Source organism: Cnephaeus nilssonii (genome assembly GCF_951640355.1).
Source record: "Cnephaeus nilssonii genome assembly, chromosome: 5".
NCBI classification, from domain to species: domain Eukaryota; kingdom Metazoa; phylum Chordata; class Mammalia; order Chiroptera; family Vespertilionidae; genus Cnephaeus; species Cnephaeus nilssonii.
Genome location: NC_137076.1, coordinates 53,793,143 through 53,811,342, shown reverse-complemented (window position 1 = coordinate 53,811,342; position 18,200 = coordinate 53,793,143). Strand labels below are relative to the sequence as shown.

At 53.1% G+C, this 18,200-nt stretch overlaps 1 protein-coding gene across 4 annotated transcripts in view; it reads left to right on the top strand.

Annotated features, from left to right (window-relative positions):
• Nucleotides 1-18,112, top strand: part of DCLK2 (doublecortin like kinase 2) — a 140,156-nt gene extending 122,044 nt beyond the window's left edge. For 2 of the 4 annotated variants that reach the window (XM_079772873.1, XM_079772872.1), the window contains exons 12-16: nt 191-268; nt 6,243-6,339; nt 7,599-7,679; nt 8,690-8,806; nt 14,064-18,112. In XM_079772873.1, coding sequence (XP_079628999.1) covers nt 191-268; nt 6,243-6,339; nt 7,599-7,679; nt 8,690-8,806; nt 14,064-14,261 — 571 coding nt within the window. In that variant the 3' untranslated portion in view covers nt 14,262-18,112. Of the gene's footprint in view, nt 1-190; nt 269-6,242; nt 6,340-7,598; nt 7,680-8,689; nt 8,807-11,760; nt 12,543-14,063 lie in introns of those variants that run through there. The other 2 variants (XR_013813607.1, XM_079772874.1) reach the window with 2 other exon arrangements.
• The last annotated feature ends 88 nt before the right edge of the window (nt 18,113-18,200 follow it).

Below are 18,200 nucleotides of genomic sequence, written 5' to 3'. Positions count from 1 at the left end.
AAGGTTGTCATTAGGACTTGGAGAAGAGCAGATGCCTTTGCCCAAAGGGCAGTGAATTCCTCTACGTGACATGGACAGTTCGATACTGAAAAGGCCCTTTTTTCTCACAAAGCCAAGTACTCGGGTAATGTGGAGGGTTCTGGGGGTAATATCATTATTTCTCCCCCTTTCATCCACTTTGTTTCCCTAGCTATGGCCTGAAGGTGGACATTTGGGCGGCGGGCGTGATCACGTACATACTTCTCTGTGGATTCCCGCCATTCCGAAGGTCAGTACAACATTTGAATTGTAAACCCTCTCCCTGGATCAGGAAGCAGATGTTACTCCTGGCAGTCAGGACCAGAGCTGGTCAGTGACAATGCCAGCTAAAACTTACAGAGACCTGCCTCTCACTTTTTATCTTATTCTACAACCTGTTCATGTATATCCCTTGTGAGGCCAGGGCCTTTGCTGTGTGGTCATTCTTCTATAAACCACACCCATCGTCCAGTGTCTGCAGTTTCCATTCCCAGTTATTTCCAAGGGGAGTGAGATTTAAAGATCCTGCGAAGCAATCGGATCCTTCTAGGAAAACCTTTTTCCAATTTTTAATAGTTGTCTCTCCTACTTAATTTGGAAACAGTTTTTTGACCACTCATTTTCCAAAGCATTCAACCTAGTTCTCATCGAAACAGAGAACTTAGAACATTCATTTTATCCACTCACGTAATACTTAGGGGAGTAGAATTACAGACACTTTCAGCAAAAATAGGCCTGGGGACAAAGGGATTGAGTCCTTGGTAACCATGCCCCTGGGAGCAGAGCGGGTCACGGTGTGTCACGGAGGGCACGGCATGCTTGTTACTCAGCAGTGAGTGTGCACAGGTTTGACATGGGGCTTCGCCCTCAGCACTTCTTTTGATCAGTTCCGTCTCCTTCTTTGGAGTGACTTTGAAGCAGAAGTTTACCTATTGGTGCACATTTGATTTTCTTCTGGGCTTTCTTGAGCTCTCTTACATTTTAACCTCTTCTTTTGCTCACTCTACAACTGTTTGTTGAGTAGCTGCTGTGTGCTACGAGCTATTCTAAATGTCAGGAATCAAATGGTGAGCACAACATATCCTCTGAGGTCATGGTATTGACAGTGTGGTGTTAGGTCCATATTTGAAAAACAGGCTTGTTTCATCACCACACCCAACCATCATATTATGAAAGATTTCAAACATTCAGAAAAGTTGAAAGTTTTACCTTTTTGAAATGATCGATGTTCAGCTGAGTTGACCGTTTTTACGGACACTACCGTGAACATGGGAGTGACACAGAGGTGTCAGCGTCTCCTTTTGAGAGTCTTAGGGGTCAAGACACACATCACAAGAATATGGATCAAGAAAAATAAACAGAACGTTGGGGTATGCTCAGTTGAGGGCTGGGAATCACAAGCGTTAGGGAAAGGCGTAGAAGTGAGTGGGACCTTGTCCTCGTGGCATGGGTTCAGTTTCTGCAGGTGGAAAGCTTTCTGTCTGGCCATCGGCATCATGGTCTTCCATCACAGACGTTGCCCAGGTGGGTTGCACGGACTGTAGGATTATGGCACCTATCACTTAACATTTTCTGAATAACAAATGACTCCAACTGTTAGGGCTGTCAGTTAGTTCTGTGGATCAGTTGGGTGGGTCTTCTGATCTGGCCTGGGTTGGCTCACTGGGGGTTTGACGGTCCAGCATGGCCTCACTTACATGCCTGCTAGTTGACTCAGCGTCAGCTGGGACAGTGGTCGGCAAACTCATTAGTCAACAGAGCCAAATATCAATAGTACAACGATTGAAATTTCTTTTGAGAGCCAAATTTTTTAAACTTAAACTTCTTCTAACGCCACTTCTTCAAAATAAGACTCGCCCAGGCCATGGTATTTTGTGGAAGAGCCACACTCAAGGGGCCAAAGAGCCGCATGTGGCTCGCGAGCCGCAGTTTGCCGACCACGGAGCTGGGATAACAGATATGACCTGGCTGTGTGCCTTTCAGCCTCCAGTGGGCTAGCCTGGGTCTCCCATGTCGGTGGATTCCGGATTCCCCAAAGCAGCTAGATGAGGGCACGTGCCTCTGTCTGAGCACTTTCCAAGTCTCCGCTTGCCTCACATTTGCTGTGTCCTGTTGGCCAAGTGAAGTTAAACAGCCAAGCCTAGAGTTAAGTACCTATACTTAGAGGGAGGGGACTCATTTGTGGCCATTTTTTCAATCACGCGGTGCCCTGGCTGGTTTCAGCGACGACCTCTTTTGGGAACTAGTGAAGCGTGGAGGGTAGTGTGTTATGGTAGTTGGCGATCCTGGGGCCAGTTACAGCGTAATTCCCCTCCGTGATGGTTGACCCAAGTGGAGACCAATGGGAAAAGGGTATCAGGGAGGGATCAGTGTTAGAGGAATGTGTGCTCACAACTCCCTCTAGTGTTTCCACTTGTCAGTGCAGCCGGGGAGTTTTCTCCTTGGACTTTGCTTTTTTACTTTTTAACGAAAGTGAGGCTCACATTAAACAAGTATGTGCTTATTGTGACCTGATACCCAGTGGACAGTAGCTTCTTTGTAGGATCTGGAGTTAAGCCTGGCTAATCAAAGCCCTTAAACATTATACTCAGAAGCCGGTCCCACAACTCCAGGTAGCTTACTTAGGAAATTGACGAAAATGCTTCCTGTCTTTCCTATGCTGTGATGAAGGGGAATCTGTAATGTGAAGTGCTTGTTACAGAAGCATCGTCACAGCACAGAGACCTTCTGGAGAGATCCCAGGACTGACTTTGTTCAAACTGCACAGGGAGCACAGTATGGAATGATCCCGTAAATCATGATAAAGGGCCCTGGTATAAAATAGATGGTCTGCATAAATGTGTACCTAAAAGGAAAGTCCTTCAAACAGATATTTCAAAACGTTGTCTTTGTTTTACACCCAGGGTAATTTTAACCCGCAGCCTTTTAATTGAAATTGTTGCGTGCGGTTTACCGTTTCCGCTTCTTTAGCTCTAGTGTCTCTCCCTTTTCTTCTTCCAGGCTTTGGTCTTAGGTTGGCATGAATTCTTCCTTCCGTCTTCTCAACCCCAGAATATTGGTTTTCTAGAGGCAACCGACAGTTATTGCCTAAGCAAGTGTTTTTAGGGCCACTGACAGAAAGTAGTATTTGCATGACTAGACTGAGACTTTTTTGTTTTGTTTGTTTCTCTTAAAAACAGGCACAGCCCGTAAGTGAAATGTTTGGACATCACGTGTAGAACAGCTCACCCACATCCTCAGGTTACCTAACCTGACCTTGACGTTGCCTTGACTCATCACTGAAAAGAGAGAATGGACGCAAATTCTTTCGTTGTTTTTGAGGTTTTTCTTAATGCACATTTTTAGATGTAGAGCACCTTGATTCGGGGCTGTCTTGTTTTAGGATAAGTGCCCCAAAGCACCTTAGCCAGATTGTGGCGTATACATATGGTAATAAATCCAGTGTAGATTCAGAGTGGCTTTTCTTCTGTGACTACTAAGAAGGATAAATTATCTTTCGCTTTCTGTTCTTTTAGTGAGGGAAGCCTGAACCGCTGGCGGTTCACAGCACGGACGCTCGGGGTGAATCCTAATTGCCAGGACATTCCATGGTTCTGTTTGTTGACTCAGGCTATGTGTGCCAAGAACCGGAATGAATGCTGCAGACTCACTTCCAACTTTTTAGCTGTTTATTAACAAAATAAAAGCCATATGTATTAACAGAATATAAGTCACTTGAGATTCCAGGAAAAAAAGAAAAGGAGATGACTGAAGTCATAGAGAGGGATGGAGGGGATGATCTGGAAAGAGGTGATTTGTTTTATAGCTTCTAATACTGTCTACTTGGGTCCTCTGGTTTTCTAAAGGTTTTTGTAGAACCTCATTATGTCTTAGGTGCATCCTTCACTTATTTTGAAGGACAGTTGAGCCTAGTGCAGTCAGTAAGGAAATAAGTGAAAAGGAAAGAAAATGTTTAGACATCTAGAAAGAAACACTTTGCCCTGGCCGGTGTGGCTCAATTGATTGGGCATCGTCTCGTGCACTGAAAGGTTGCTGGTTCAATTCCTGATAAGGGCTCATTCCCGGGATTTCAGGCTTGTCAGAGGCAGCCAATTTATATCTCCCTCTCATATAGATGTTTCTCTCTCTCTCCCTCTCTCTTCTTTTCTCTCTAAAACTCAATAAATAAAAAAACTTAAAAAACAACAATACATGCCCTAGCCGGTTTTGCTCAGTGGATAGAGCATCAGCCTGCGGACTGAAGGGTCCTGGGTTCAATTCTGATCAGGGCACATGCCTGGGTTGCAGGCTCCATCCCCAGTAGGGGGCATCCAGGAAGCAGCCAATCAATGATTCTTTCTCATCATTGATGTTTCTATCTCTCTCTCTCTCCCTTCCTCTCTGAAATCAATAAAAATATATATATATTTAAATAAAAATACAAACAACAAAATAAGACAACAACACACAAATAGAAACCAACAGTCTGTCCACACACAAAGAAAACCGCTTTTCAGGAGAGCGGTGGGGATCTCGTGCCTTGCCCGGTTTTCAGGCTGACATTAGCTTCTCAGGGTGTCTGCGGACCCAGGCTCTGTGGCCAGCAGCCGTGCATTGAACTGGGCTTGGGTAGATGTCATGGATATTTGCAAACCTCAAAGACGCTACTCTTTTTCACAGAACAAGAATGAAATAGCCCCGTCCTCTCCCCGCCCCGGAGTCTGGCTCTGGGTACTGTCCTAACTGCCTGTCTCTAAGGACACCACACTCCTGGCCCGCTCTGGCAGGGCTGGGGGCCGGGCCCGTGGGCACCCTGCGCACTCGGCTGCAGGGGTCGTGCTGGAAATCTAAGAGAAACGCTGTACACCTGCCAGGGGACTGGACTCCACTGGGTTGTGATGTTGACTCCCACAGTCCGTGCTGAGTTTTCTGCTGGGGCCTGGTGATGACCCTGAAAGGCAAGGACGTTGTTCTCACTCTGGCCATGGGCGGGCCATGAGGTGAGGGGCTCTGTGGCTGTGCAGAAGCAGGTTCGGGGGGTGGGGGGGGCGGGCTGGGGACGTCAGCTTGCTGCATTTTCCCGGCACTTTCTGTCACAAGTCCTCATGTATTCGTTAGGCACCAGCCAGCGCACCGTTACCGTCAGGTAGTGACAGTGAGGCGCAGGTGGGGACGCTGCCCACCGGGCGGCGAGGAGAGCTCCTTTCAACCTGTGCAATTCTCATTGACGTCCTCCATGGGCTCTTCCTCCCGGACGCCAGGCTCCCAGGGGGAGCCAATTATGTCCCGACTGTCCAGCCCCGACTCTGGCCTCTGGGTGACTTGTTCACAGGTTGGCCGCTTCGCTCCTCTTTGGCTGTGTGGTGGGAGAAGGGGGAGAGGAAGGGCAAGGAGATCTGACTCAGCTTCACTGCTTTTCCACTCGTACCGCCAGGAGCCATGCAGTGAGGCAGACGCTGAGGTGGCTTTTGTTCCCGGAATGAGGATTCATACGATTCGTGGATCCCATGTTTTCTTGTCTCTTTTTTTTTTTTTTTGTCTTTATTGATTTCAGAGAGGAAGGGAGAGGGAGGGAGAGATAGAAACATCAAGATGAGAGAGAATCATTGATTGGCTGCCTCCTGCACGTCCCCCACTGGGGATCAAGCCCGCAACCCGGGCATGTGCCCTTGACTGGAATCGAACCTGGGACCCTTCAGTCCGAAGGCTGATGCTCTATCCACTGAGCCAAACCAGCTAGGGCTTTCTTGTCTTTTTTTATTGTGGCAAATATACATAACAAAGTGGATCATTTTAACCGTTTTAAGTATATAGGTCCGTGGCATGAAGCACATTTCCAAAGTTTTGTGCAACCACCACCACCATCCATCTCCAGGCCTCCTTCATCTCCCCAAGCTGAGCTGTACCCACTCCACTCCGCACCTTTCTTGAGTTTTTGTGGGTCTCTCCTTTCTCTCCCTCTTTTCTCCTTCCCCCTCCTTCTCTCTCTCTCTCTCTCTCTCTCTCTCTCTCCCCCCCCCTCCCCCCCCCCTCTCTCTCTCTCTCTCTCTCTCTCTCATTCAAGGCCATTGGAAGTGTTCTCAAGCTCACTGTTCATGTCTAAAGGGAAAAGTGTCATCACACGTGCAGTGGAGATGGGACATGCCCAATCCCGAGGCTGGACTCCTCTCCCACCTTCCCGTGAGTGTTTTGTTGGAGACTCTGTGGTGACTTTGGCTCTGCTTCTGTTTCTTTGTCGCCAACAGTGAGAACAATCTTCAGGAAGACCTCTTCGACCAGATCCTGGCCGGGAAGCTCGAGTTCCCAGCCCCCTACTGGGATAACATCACGGACTCTGCAAAGGTACCCTCCAGGCCTGTCTGTGGGCTCAACATGTCCAAGGGTCCTCAGCCAACATGGGGCTTGTAGGAGGCAGCCGATTCATATCTCCCTCTCATATAGATGTTTCTCTCTCTCCCTCTCTCTTCATTCTCATCATTGATGTTTCTCTCTCTCTTCATTCTCATCATTGATGTTTCTCTCTCTCTCTCTCTTCATTCTCATCATTGATGTTTCTCTCTCTCTCTCTCTTCATTCTCATCATTGATGTTTCTCTCTCTTCATTCTCATCATTGATGTTTCTCTCTCTCTTCATTCTCATCATTGATGTTTCCTCTCTCTTCATTCTCATCATTGATGTTTCTCTCTCTCTTCATTCTCATCATTGATGTTTCTCTCTCTCTCTCTTCATTCTCATCATTGATGTTTCTCTCTCTCTCTCTCTCTCTCTCTCTCTCTCTCTCTCTCTATCTCTCTCTCTCTTCATTTTCATCATTGATGTTTCTTTCTCTCTCTCCCTCTCTCTTCATTCTCATCATTGATATTTCTCTCTCTCTTCATTCTCATCATTGATGTTTCTCTCTCTCTCTCCCTCTCTCTTCATTCTCATCATTGATGTTTCTCTCTCTCTTCATTCTCATCATTGATGTTTCTCTCTCTCTCTCCCTCTCTCTTCATTCTCATCATTGATGTTTCTCTCTCTCTCCCCCTTCCTCTTTGAAATCAATAAAAAATGTATTTAAAAAAATAGCTCCAGGTCTGTTCTTGACTTTGGTTCTTCTCAAGTTCATTCCATAGTATCATCTCGGACACGGTTAACCAGGCTCTGGAAGCTGGCCTGGCTCTCCTCCCAGCGGGCGTCCGCCATCCTCCTTTGCTCCTTTAAGTCCTAAATGTTTGTTAGTTTATTCAAGAAATACGCATTAGGCACCATCGGAACATGGGGGTGGACTCGTGAGACAGACTGAATTGCCAAGAGGAATAGCAGCGCAGTGTTGCATTGTGGGAGGGTGGCAACGACCAGAACTCTTCGGAGAGAACATCTGGGCGTAAGGTGGGCTCAGGAGAGACCTTTCCTCTCGCTCTGCCCGCGTGCGGCGGCTGTGCCTGCGGACCCGCCTGGTGGGCGCTGGGAGTGGAGGCAACAAGAGTTTTTCAGCTCAAGTGGCTGAGCAGCTGTGCAGGCTGTTCCTTGAAGTACTTGGTGCAAACTCGGATTTCTGTGTTTGTGCTGGAATTGTCGCCCTTTTGTCACCTCTGTTGTCTTCCTCATTTCTTTCCAGGAACTAATCAGCCAGATGCTTCAGGTCAACGTGGAAGCGCGGTGTACTGCGGGGCAGATCCTGAGCCACCCCTGGGTGTCGGTACGTACCCCCATTCCCGGGAGTGACCTCACCTGTGCGTCCCCTGGCCCGCGGCGTGCTTCCTCGCCACGGCTCCTGCACAGGCGGAGCTCTGCACCCACTCCCACGGCAGGTAGAGGCCTGCTCTCTCCATTGAGGGCTCTCTAAGGATTTGGCACCAGGATCCTCGAGGATTCGGTTCTGCTCTGTGAGAGGCCTGGGCAAGCCACTTCGCTTTCTCCGCCTCAGTCCCCGGCACTGCGGGGAGCAAGGGGTCGGCTGGGACGTCCTCTAAGGAGCCTTTCAGCTTTGCCTTCTGTGGCTCTTCGGGCTGAGGGTTTTCAGGATTTGGCCGGAGATGAGCATGTTTCAGACCCTGATCCCTCTGTCTTCATGGCCACGGCCACAGGAGCCCCAGCCGTGTGGGGAGTGAGGCACAGCCCCTTCCAGAGCCGGGCGGGCGGAGGGTGTGTCCTGTTGATGAGTTCTTTGGAAGTAGGTGGTGCCTGTGGGTTTAGGGCAGACTCGGGCCCCTGAACAGTGACCCTGGGAAGTCGGCACCCCCTCGCTCCGGAGGCTCCCAGAGCGGGGGGAGGGGGGGTAATTTACTCCGCCAGGCCCTCAGGAGCCCGTGAATGGTGTAGGTCAGTGGTCGGCAAACTCATTAGTCAACAGAACCAAATATCAACAGTACAACGGTTGAAATTTCTTTTGAGAGCCAAATTTTTTAAACTTAAACTTCTTCTAACACCACTTCTTCAAAATAGACTCACCCAGGCCGTGGTATTTTGTGGAAGAGCCACACTCAAGGGGCCAAAGAGCCACATGTGGCTCGCGAGCCGCAGTTTGCCGACCACTGGTGTAGGTCTTTCTGAGGGCCCAGAGCTGCAGCGTAACATTGTTCATAGGTTGTGGTTCCCCTGACCCTGTGGCTAAGATGGCCCATTCGGAAGAGGTGGCGGTGGTGGTGGTGGGTGGTGTGTGCCTGCCGTTAAGGAATGCAAACCACTGTATTCCATTCCTTTCCGTAGGATGACGCCTCCCAGGAGAATAATATGCAGGCTGAAGTAACAGGTAAACTAAAGCAGCACTTTAATAACGCGCTCCCCAAACAGAACAGCACCACCACCGGGGTCTCCGTGATCATGGTAAGTGGGCCCGGCTCTGCCTGGGGAGCGCCGTGTCCGGCCTTCCACTCCGCCACCCCTGACGCTTGGGAAGTGAATAGCTAAAGAGCTTCCCGCACATGGAAGCTGGCGCCTTCCATGTCCTCCTCTCACTCGGAGATGGGCTTGGCGCGGGAGGCGCACAGGGCGGGGAATTGCGCAGATCCCAGCGAGGCCAGGCCAGGGCCGGGCACCGGGCGCTCCTGCCTGTCTGGGCCCAGCGCCCTGGGGCGGTGGCCGCTGCTGCTTTCCCCTCTGCGGGGTTCACAGCACCAGGAAGTCACCCCCTGCCTGCCCCAGGCTTCCAGCACAGTGACTGGAGGTGCAAAAAGAAACAGCCCAAGTGAAACAAATGCCATTTTTAAAAATCAGTCTTTTGTGGTTATTAAAAGTACTGAACACTGTGGAGAAACTAGTTTTCTTCAGGGTAGAATGTTGGGAGAAGTCAGGAACAACGATCGCCATATTTTTCCAGGCCTTCGTTCTTCCAAAGTGTTTTCCAGGCCATTTACCGAAATCCACAAACACAACCAGTTTACGAAAGTTCAGCGAAAGGGAAATAAGGGCAGAACAGACCAAACTGAGCCAGAATTGCGCTCAGCACCCCCAGCCGCGCTGTCAGGCCCGAGCCCTTGGCAAAGGGGGAACCACGCAGCCAGCTCTCAGCCGCCCCGCACCCGCTCACGGAGCCGGCATCTGGGCCTGGGCTCTCCATCTGCCCACACCCCTCACAGGCCCCTCCCCCACCCCCCAGAGCCAGAGAGTCAGCTGGGGTGTCTTTACAATCAGACTTTCTGGGAAACCGGCGCCCGAGTTGTTAACATCTAGGCCACTCCTGACAACCTTGGGTCTCAGCAGCACCTACGGCTCCTGATGGCCGCCCCCCAGCTCCATCCTCCTCACGGCAGGACAGGCCCCGCCCCTTCTGGGAAGGTTTTTTTTTTTCCCACCACCCCCCCCCCCCCCCCATGGGAAGGTTTGATTTGCTTCCTGACCAACTGGAAGGAACTCAGTTGCTTATTCTCCTGGTGCACTGCAGTCTAGGAACCTAAGGATATCCCACAGAAGTTGGGGTGGAAGCACACTCCTCCCCGGTGAAGATGAAATGCAGCTGCCGAGTAGCCACCACCTTCTTGGCCTCGCTGGTCTGTCCCTCCTCCGTCCCCGGGGAGGCTGCGTGCACTTGGCAGCCCTCCGTCTGTCCCTGCACCTCCCTCAGCTCTCCCTGCTGGAAAGCTTGCTCTCTCTCCCCCCCCCTCCCCCCGACAAAGCCTGCAAACAGGATCTTTTGACACGTTTCAGGGCTTTGGGGTGTTCTGTGCCAAAATCTGGGAAGGCCTCTTGAGTTGTGGTTTTCCTGGCATTTCAGCCGTGCTCGCAGAAAGCCTGAGAAAGGCGGCGTTGTCACAGAACGACAGCTTACACACTCTGAAAAGAACCATCTTTCCCCCAAAAATTTAATAGCAAGTTTATTTAGAAAGTCACAGAGGTAGGAGCAGTGAGCCATAGAGGATCAGCATAAGGAGGGCCCTTGGGGATTAAGGGAAATGGAGACAAAGAAAATGGGCCGGGGGGAGGGGGAGGCGCAAAGGTGAGATAGAAGAGAAGGGGGAGAAGAGGGAGACCTGGGTGTGTGGGGGTGGGGAGGGGGGGGGAGAGGGAGAGAAGGAGAGGAGAGAGAGAGAGAGAGAGAGAACGCCCAAAGAACCTCCTTGACTGAGCCAGCAGCAGGAGCACATGTTCAGTGGTTCCCTGATGGTGGACGAGATAAGGAGTGTGCAGCCTGCCACATGCCCCAAAGTTAGGCAACTTCTGGGAAAATTCAGGAAAACGTTATCCATTGGCGCACTTGACACGCGATGAAGAGCCTTAGGAAGAGTGATTTGTTAGAATCAAAACCTAGTCACTGTACGTTAATAAAGCTGCCTGGTCCCCGGGAGGAGCTGGGCCCAGGGCCTGGGCGAGCCTCCCCGGGGCCTGGGACAGCCAACTCGGGGCCCACAGGGGCATCGCTGGCCGGAGGCCCGGGGCCGGCTTCGGCTCCTGCATGCCCCGCCCTCCTGCCCCAGGCTTCAGCACAGGCTCTGTTCTGGATGACGCCCTTGAGACCCCCTCGGGCAGAACCCATTCCTCCTTGTGTTGATGGAGTTCCACAGCCAAATTTTAAACTTCTGAGCTTTAACTGGGTGTTTCTATGAATGAACAACCTGCTATTGTCTGTAACTCCATTGGTGACTGTAAACGTCGCGTGCTCACACGTGTGTTCCGTTGTCACTTGGAGCATGTTGGCAGGGCTCTGTGTAGACCCGTGTTCCCTACACAACTCTGCAGGTGGTTAGCGCTGAGGAGCTGCTGAGTGACATTGTCCCATTCAGCACCTACAGGGGAAATCAGTAAAGCTTGTCTCTGGCGGTACCAAGTCCAGAGGGCCGGCCTGTGAGGTTTGGCTGGTCCCCGAAAGCAGGGGTGACTCACGTCTTGCTCCTCCTCACCCAGCTGAGGACCTGACCGGGGGCACGGTTGTGTGGGGGCAGCTTGCAAGGCTTCCGTGTCGTTATCCTGTGTGTCTGTGTGTCCTTGGGAACAGTTTTCAATGTTTTTCATATTAAAAATCACAAATTAATCTCCCTGATATTTACATGTTCTCCACACCTGGAGTATGTGAGGCTGATATGGTTCCTGCCGATGCAGACAGTAGTGGGAACAGTGCATACATGTTGGAGGTGGGGCCCCCTGGTAACTGTTGTGTAACCTACAGGCAGAGCCTTACTACCCACTGTCACCCCTAGTGTCCCCCGCCCCCCCCCCCTAAAAACAAACAAAAACACAAACACGTTGGTGCCTGAGGCTCCTGGGAGGAAATGAAAGGGTAGGAATGGTAAATACCAGTGAAAGAAAAGTACAGTTGATGCTGTTGTCTGCGTTTCATTTGACAGTTTGATTTGACAGTTTGAGACACACTTCTGAGTTCCACTCTTGACCCAGTTGAGACTGTGGGGACTCCTGAAGCAGAAATCTGGTATTCACCACGCTGTGCTTCACAGAGCAGCTCTCGCTCTCGTCCCCCCTAAATCTGCATGCTTTTCTCAGACTTCTGACGCCATCGCCAGCTCTCAGCTGCTTCTCGGTGCAGGTCTCCTGTACCTGCTGACACCCTCTGGGCCAGCCGAGCACACCCGTGGGAAGCTTCCCCAGCCGGCCACACTGCCTGCCTTCGCAGAACAGCAGCTGGCGAGTGCCTAGGAGGACCCTAGGAGTCCTCTTGATAAATGTTTTGTTTGTTTTTTCACTTCTGTGAAAAAGCATTTTTTTTTTTTTTCGTGAGTGACAGCATAAGATGGGTACCTTTGTGAAGGTCTTTGTTCTCTTTCTCCAGCTACTTTTCCAGAGATGGCGTTTTTATCAGCAAGACAGTGTAGCGTCAGCTAGCCTTTGAGATAAGAGAAGAGAATTCTATTGGATGGGTTTGGGTGTAAGACAGGCCTGCTGTTTTGGGTTGCACTTGCATTTCTCCGACTGGTCCTTAGCCAGGGCCAAGTCAGTGCATTTGCCCAGGGGGCTATTTGTCTGTCCCATTGGGCTCCTCCCAGCCTGGGGACCTGATGGCGCCACCTTGTGGCTAAAAGGGAACGACAAGAAACCTGGTTCCCATGGAATCTTGACTTTGAGGAGCCCTGAATGCAAACGGAGCGCTTTAGGCTCGGGGGGATTATGCTGCTTTCCCGCGTAATCTGGGAATGATTTGGGCTTAATTTAAGACAGACAAAACTGTTTCAGTCGTGTTGCTTCTGTTTAAAGTAAGTCTAGTTTCTGTCCCTGCTTCTCTCCCCCTCCTGCCTCCCCGCCGCCTGCCTTTGCTCCCTCTGACTAGGTCCAAGGCCATGGTATGTACTAACTGCCTGCGATGCTTTGTTCCACTGCATCCACAGGAAGAGAAGAGGAGAAATAACGGGATGGCCGGTGGTTTCTTCTACCAGCAGAAATTCTGGGCTAGAAAAAACTGAAGGCTGCCTCTCGCCTGGTCCATGTTCTTGCAAGGGGTGGCTGGGGGCGGGAAGCTGGTGGAAGAGCCACACTAAGGGTCTGATTTGGCTTTTCCGCAGTTACCTCTGCGGAAATGGTCCTTGGAGATTGCTGATGTTCAGCCTGAGCTCGGAAGGGCCCATGGACCGCTGACACCAAGGCCCCTCTCTCTCAGCCCTTCGATGATTCAGATTTTCTGCAGACTTCTTTATAATTTCAGTCAGAGTACTGATGGAACCTGGGGTACATCCCCCCTCTCCCCCCAAGGTAGTTAGGTTACAAAACGCCTTCTGATGGCTGTGCCTTTTAGCTAGGTGCCTGAGAGCTGGCTGGGTCCCGCTGGACAAACCAGAAATCCTCAAAGTGAGTCAGAGGAGGGGAAAGTCTCCCCGCCCAGGGTAGGGCCAGAAAGCAAGGCGATTTCTTACCATTTGGGGCTGTCTCTGTGCTCCCCGATAGCTGAGCAGATTAGAAAAGTAGGGGTGCGATGAGGTAAAGCAGAGCAGGTGAGGGATCGTGGAGGATCTGAAACGGGGGCTAAGGCAGCCTCGGTCCCCAGGCCTTCCCTGGTGTAAGCGGCCACGTGGGGTGGAAGGGGATTACTTACTTGTATGACCCACGAGTAGCTTTTCCACCCGTGATGGAGAGCTTTCTGGAGAAAGGTTCACGGTCAAAGCCCTAGCCTTCTCCTAGGGCCGTGGTCGGCAAACTGCGGCTCGCGAGCCACATTTGTGGCTCTTCCACAAAATACCACGGCCTGGGCGAGTCTATTTTGAAGAAGTGGCGTTAGAAGAAGTTTAAGATTAAAAAAATTTGGCTCTCAAAAGAAATTTCCATCGCTGTACTGTTGATATTTGGCTCTGTTGACTAATGAGTTTGCCGACCCCTGCCCTAGGGTTTGCTTATGGAACCAGATTCCTTTGGGCTCCAGGTCTGGGCCCGGGAAGAAACACTCAGAACTCAGGTGCAGCTCGGAGCTAGAAGAGTCCCCGCAGCCGCCATGCAGGGCGCAGGGGCACCCCGTGAGCCGCAGGGGCACCCAGGGAGCCGCAGGGGCAGGGAGGGCCCTGAGCCTGCTTGTGCAGGCTGCTGCTAGGCGAGGCCTGCGGTTATTTCTCCTCCTCTGTCCCTGAGCCCTGCATGCTCGTCGTGCGCTGTCGTGGTGGCCGCGCCCCGGCCCTGCAGGCTAACGCGCTGTCCGCTGGTCTCTCCGCAGAACACGGCTCTAGATAAGGAGGGCCAGATCTTCTGCAGCAAACACTGTCAGGACGGCGGCCGGCCCGGGACGGAGCCCGCCTCTCCAGTTCCTCCCTCCGCCCAGGAGCCCCCTGGCGCCCCGGACTCTCCCCCGCGTCCCTGCTCCCCCGCCCCGGGCTGTGAGCGCGCAGGGACCTGGCGCCGCCACCGGGACTGACCCCGCACCGTCCTCTGCGGGCCGCCCGCCGCCTCGCTCCCCCGGGCTCTGCCCTCAGTGCCTGGGGTGGCACAGGCAGCGTCAGCTTGGGTGACCTGTTCGCAGCGGCTGGTTTTAAGTCATCTGAATTTCAGTTCAGTGGACGTTTTGCAGCGTCACCAGAATGTGCAGCCTTTTCCCAGCATTTGATGCATTTTTATAGAAACACTTTGGATGAGCCAAGACCTTCCCCTCATTTCAGGAGCTCCGAGTAGCTCCCAGTGCCCCTTTTCTTACCGGAACTTAGGGCTGCGCCTGCCCCTGGGTGGGTGTCCTGGGGGCGGTGCCGGAGCCTTGCCTGCTGACGGCTCGGGGGACTGGCTTTCCGTGGAGAACCGCACCCGGGAGGACCGTGCGCCCCTGTGCCCCGGGACAGGACCCCACGCAGAGGCCGTCGGGCGCCACCACGCAGCGCAGAGACACCGCTCGCGGCGACAACACTGGGTATTTATTTGTACACAGACCCCAGGGGAGGGGACTTTCTTCCCTGGACATGGTGCGTTTCCCCACCACTCTTCCCACGTGTGAATTGAAAACGCTAATAAAGTTGGGCTTTGAAGGAAAGGCCTGGCGCAGGCGGCACCCCGGGCTCCGCACCAGCGCAGCGGGATGCACCGGGCGTCCTGAGCGGCCCGGCCCAGGGCACCGGCAGCACCTGGCGGAGGCGCCCGCGCACCCCTCTGTGACTAACCTCCGGGAAGGCTGCTGGCAGTTTTCCCTTGTTTTCCACCACCGGCTCTTTTTAATAATTGTACATAACCCGTGTATTTGTTCCACCTGCTTCTCCTCTCACCTGCTGGGCCCCGTAGTTCCTTCGCATTGTTAGACTTTTGCCTCCTTCCTGCAATAAACGCTTCCTTACGGAGAAAAACGCGTCGGGTGGGCAGAGGTTTCTGTGTCGTCTTTTCTCAAAGGGCGTGTGGTCAGAGGCCCAGGTGCCGGCAGGTGCCGGCAGGTGCCGGCAGGTGCCGGTGTCTGTGTTCGCGAAGCCTCGGGGCCATGCGGGGGTCGAGGGATGGTGCTCCGGGAGACGGTGTGTTTTGGCCGAAGCTGGTTTCTTACAGGTGCAGAAGCTCATGCAGCCGAAGCTCAAGGCCAGCCGGGGTCACTGGCGTGACCACTGCGGAGCCTGTGGAGTGCCGGCAGGAAGGTGAGGCTCCGTGGAAATGGGGGGCCAGGGCAGGTGTCCCCTCCCCTCCCCCCCCCTCTCTCTGTGGTCTCCTACCTCTGCTTCTGCTGCATTTCGGCTCTTGCTTTTTCCCTCTGTAACGTCTGCTTGCCTGTAGCTCAGGTCACGGCCCTGCACCTGCCCCCAGTGCTCAAGGCTGTACAACCCAGGCCTCGAAGCCGTCTAGGTCGGCTCTGGATCTCTTGTTCCAATTGCCGTACGGACGACGGGTGAGGTGGTCCTGCAGTGACTCACCCCCGGGCTGGCGCTGCCCCTGGATGGAGAGGCTGGTTGCGAAATACAGATGGGCTTCCTGGCCCGCAGCGGCAGCAGGTACCGGCTCCCATTGAAGCAGGAGGAGGGCGGTTTCCCAAGAGCTGTGATGGACGGCTCTAGAATACACTGCTCATCTCTCTCCATGGTGTCCAATTAAAATGCGTTTGTTAAGGGAGGGGAAACGTAACATAAAGGGAGGAGCAGGCAGTGAAAACAGTGATGGGACAAGGCCTCTGGCACTGATCTGACCCTGGAGCCTGACCCTGGCCCTTCAGCTGTGACGTCCAAAGACATTTGCAGAAGACTTAATAAGTGGCCAGGGCAGTGCCAGTCACTGGTGGCAGGAGGAAGTAGCACCGTCTTTCTGGCAGGTGCTCCCGCCCTCTGTGCCACACTCGAGAGGCCAGGGACGTGATGGGGGTGGGGATGGCCCAGGGGAAGGAAGGAGCGTGAAGCAGGAGTGGCGGGGCCTAGCGTGGCCTGGCAGGTCTTATGGAATCATCTCTATCCCCCAACACCTAGAGCAGAGTGTGGTGTGGACAGAGCAGCCCAGGAACCTCGGTGGTATAACCCAGGTCACGGAACGGGCGGGAGACGGCCTCGAAGCTGTGTTAAGTCCTGCCGATGCCAAAGCCTCTCCCGTTTGGAGGTCCCTGTCATCCAGATGCAAATCAGGGCCTGGGTGCGAGTGGCCATCTGAATAACGATCCCAGATGACGGTTCTGCCACCTGCACCCTGACCGCTCGCCCATGCATTAGGGGACATTCATTGAGCTCTCCTGCTCCCAGAATGCAAGTGGAGTGCTGGGCTCCTCCACTCCTGCACAGGGACACTGGCACGTGCCTGCTTTATGCTCATTCCTTTACCTGGGCAGGTGATCAGCGCCCAACGACACTGACCCCTAACCAGGGGTAGGAAAAGGGAAGGCTGACCTGCGAAGCCATCAGCCGGGCTCAGCAGCCAGGCCAAGAGTCAGTGAGTGTGTCTCCTTCCTAACGGTTGCGGAGATCTGGAAATATAAGGAATCTATGGGTTAAAAGCATTTGGCCACACTTGCCCAGAATATTTTCACGGATAAGACTGCGGTATGTGAATTAGGAGATCACAAAGACAGTTCAGAGCAGATGAACCATCTGGGAAGAAAGACTGTTGACCGACCATGTTGTCTCAGAGAAAGATTCCTGGAGCAGCTGCCATCCCATAGAAATGTAACAGAAGCCACATCATTTAACACGTTCTGGTATCCGATTAAAAAACAAGGGTAAAGAGGAACAGGTGAAATGAAGGGTATAGTGTATTTTTTTTTAACGCAGTACATCTAAATATGTCCAAAGTATGATTTCAACATGTAATCGATGCAAGAAGCCATCGGGATATGTTACATTTTTGGGCACTAAGCCTTTGAAGTCGGTGTGTATTGACAGTTACGGCACATCGCTGTGGCTTAGGCACCTTCAAGTCCTGGTGGCCACCTGTGGCCACGCCAGCCGCACCGGACAGTGCAGAGGCCGCAGCCCTCGTCTCTGTTCTTACCCGTCTTGGTTTTCGGCATCTGATGTGAGTGGTGATGCAGAGGGAATGCTTCCCCGTCGCTTTAGCGGTGAACTGATGGTCGGTGACCTCAGCAGTTGAGAGCACTGGTGCAGTCCTGGGGGTGAGACCCAAGAGTGAGCCCTGTGTGCGATTATAGAACCGCCCAGGCCTCTGAGGGCACCTCCGCCTGGGAACGTCCTGGGCGCGGAGGATTGCAGGGTCGCTGTTGCACTAGGTGCCGACAGCTGCTTAACCGTCGGCATCATGTGAACCGCGCCATGAGAAGTATGTGCAGATGTGGGCAGTGTTGGCCCAATCCCCCTGGGTGTGGAGTTCTGCTCTGGGCCCTCGAGGTGTGCAGTGCAGGTCGAGGGCGGCCCGCGTGGTGAGGGGTGGAGCCCTGGCAGCCGAGGACGGGTGTCAGTTAGGAAAACCGGGGCGCACCTGCTCGGTGTCTTTGGCTGAGACCTGCTCTGTAGCAGGGGTGCAGGCTTCTCTCCGTTGCTCAGGATAGTGGCCCAAGGTTGGGAGGTAGGAGGGTGAGGGGCCAGGGGTGAGTGCACAGCCGGAGGAAGAGTCTAATCCCAGGGCAGCCCAGGGACAGACGTAGCTACGTTGTAAAGGAGTGACCCTCTAATGCCTAAACAGTCACCACCACGGAAGCTTTCCGTCCACAGAGCATTTCATCCTGTCTCTGAGCCACCCTGCAGCCCCGAGAGAGATGCTCATATCCCCGCTCACTAAATGCAGAAACTCCCAGGGTCAGGAAGCCCTCGGGCCTGCGGGAGCTGGGATGGGCTCTCTGCTCCTGAGGCAGCTGATCTCACAGCTGGGCGGTCCCTCTAGGTGGTCACAGGTGCTTTGTCGGAAGGCGGCGGGATGGTGGGTGGGGACATACCTGGCAAACTGGTAGAACATTGAG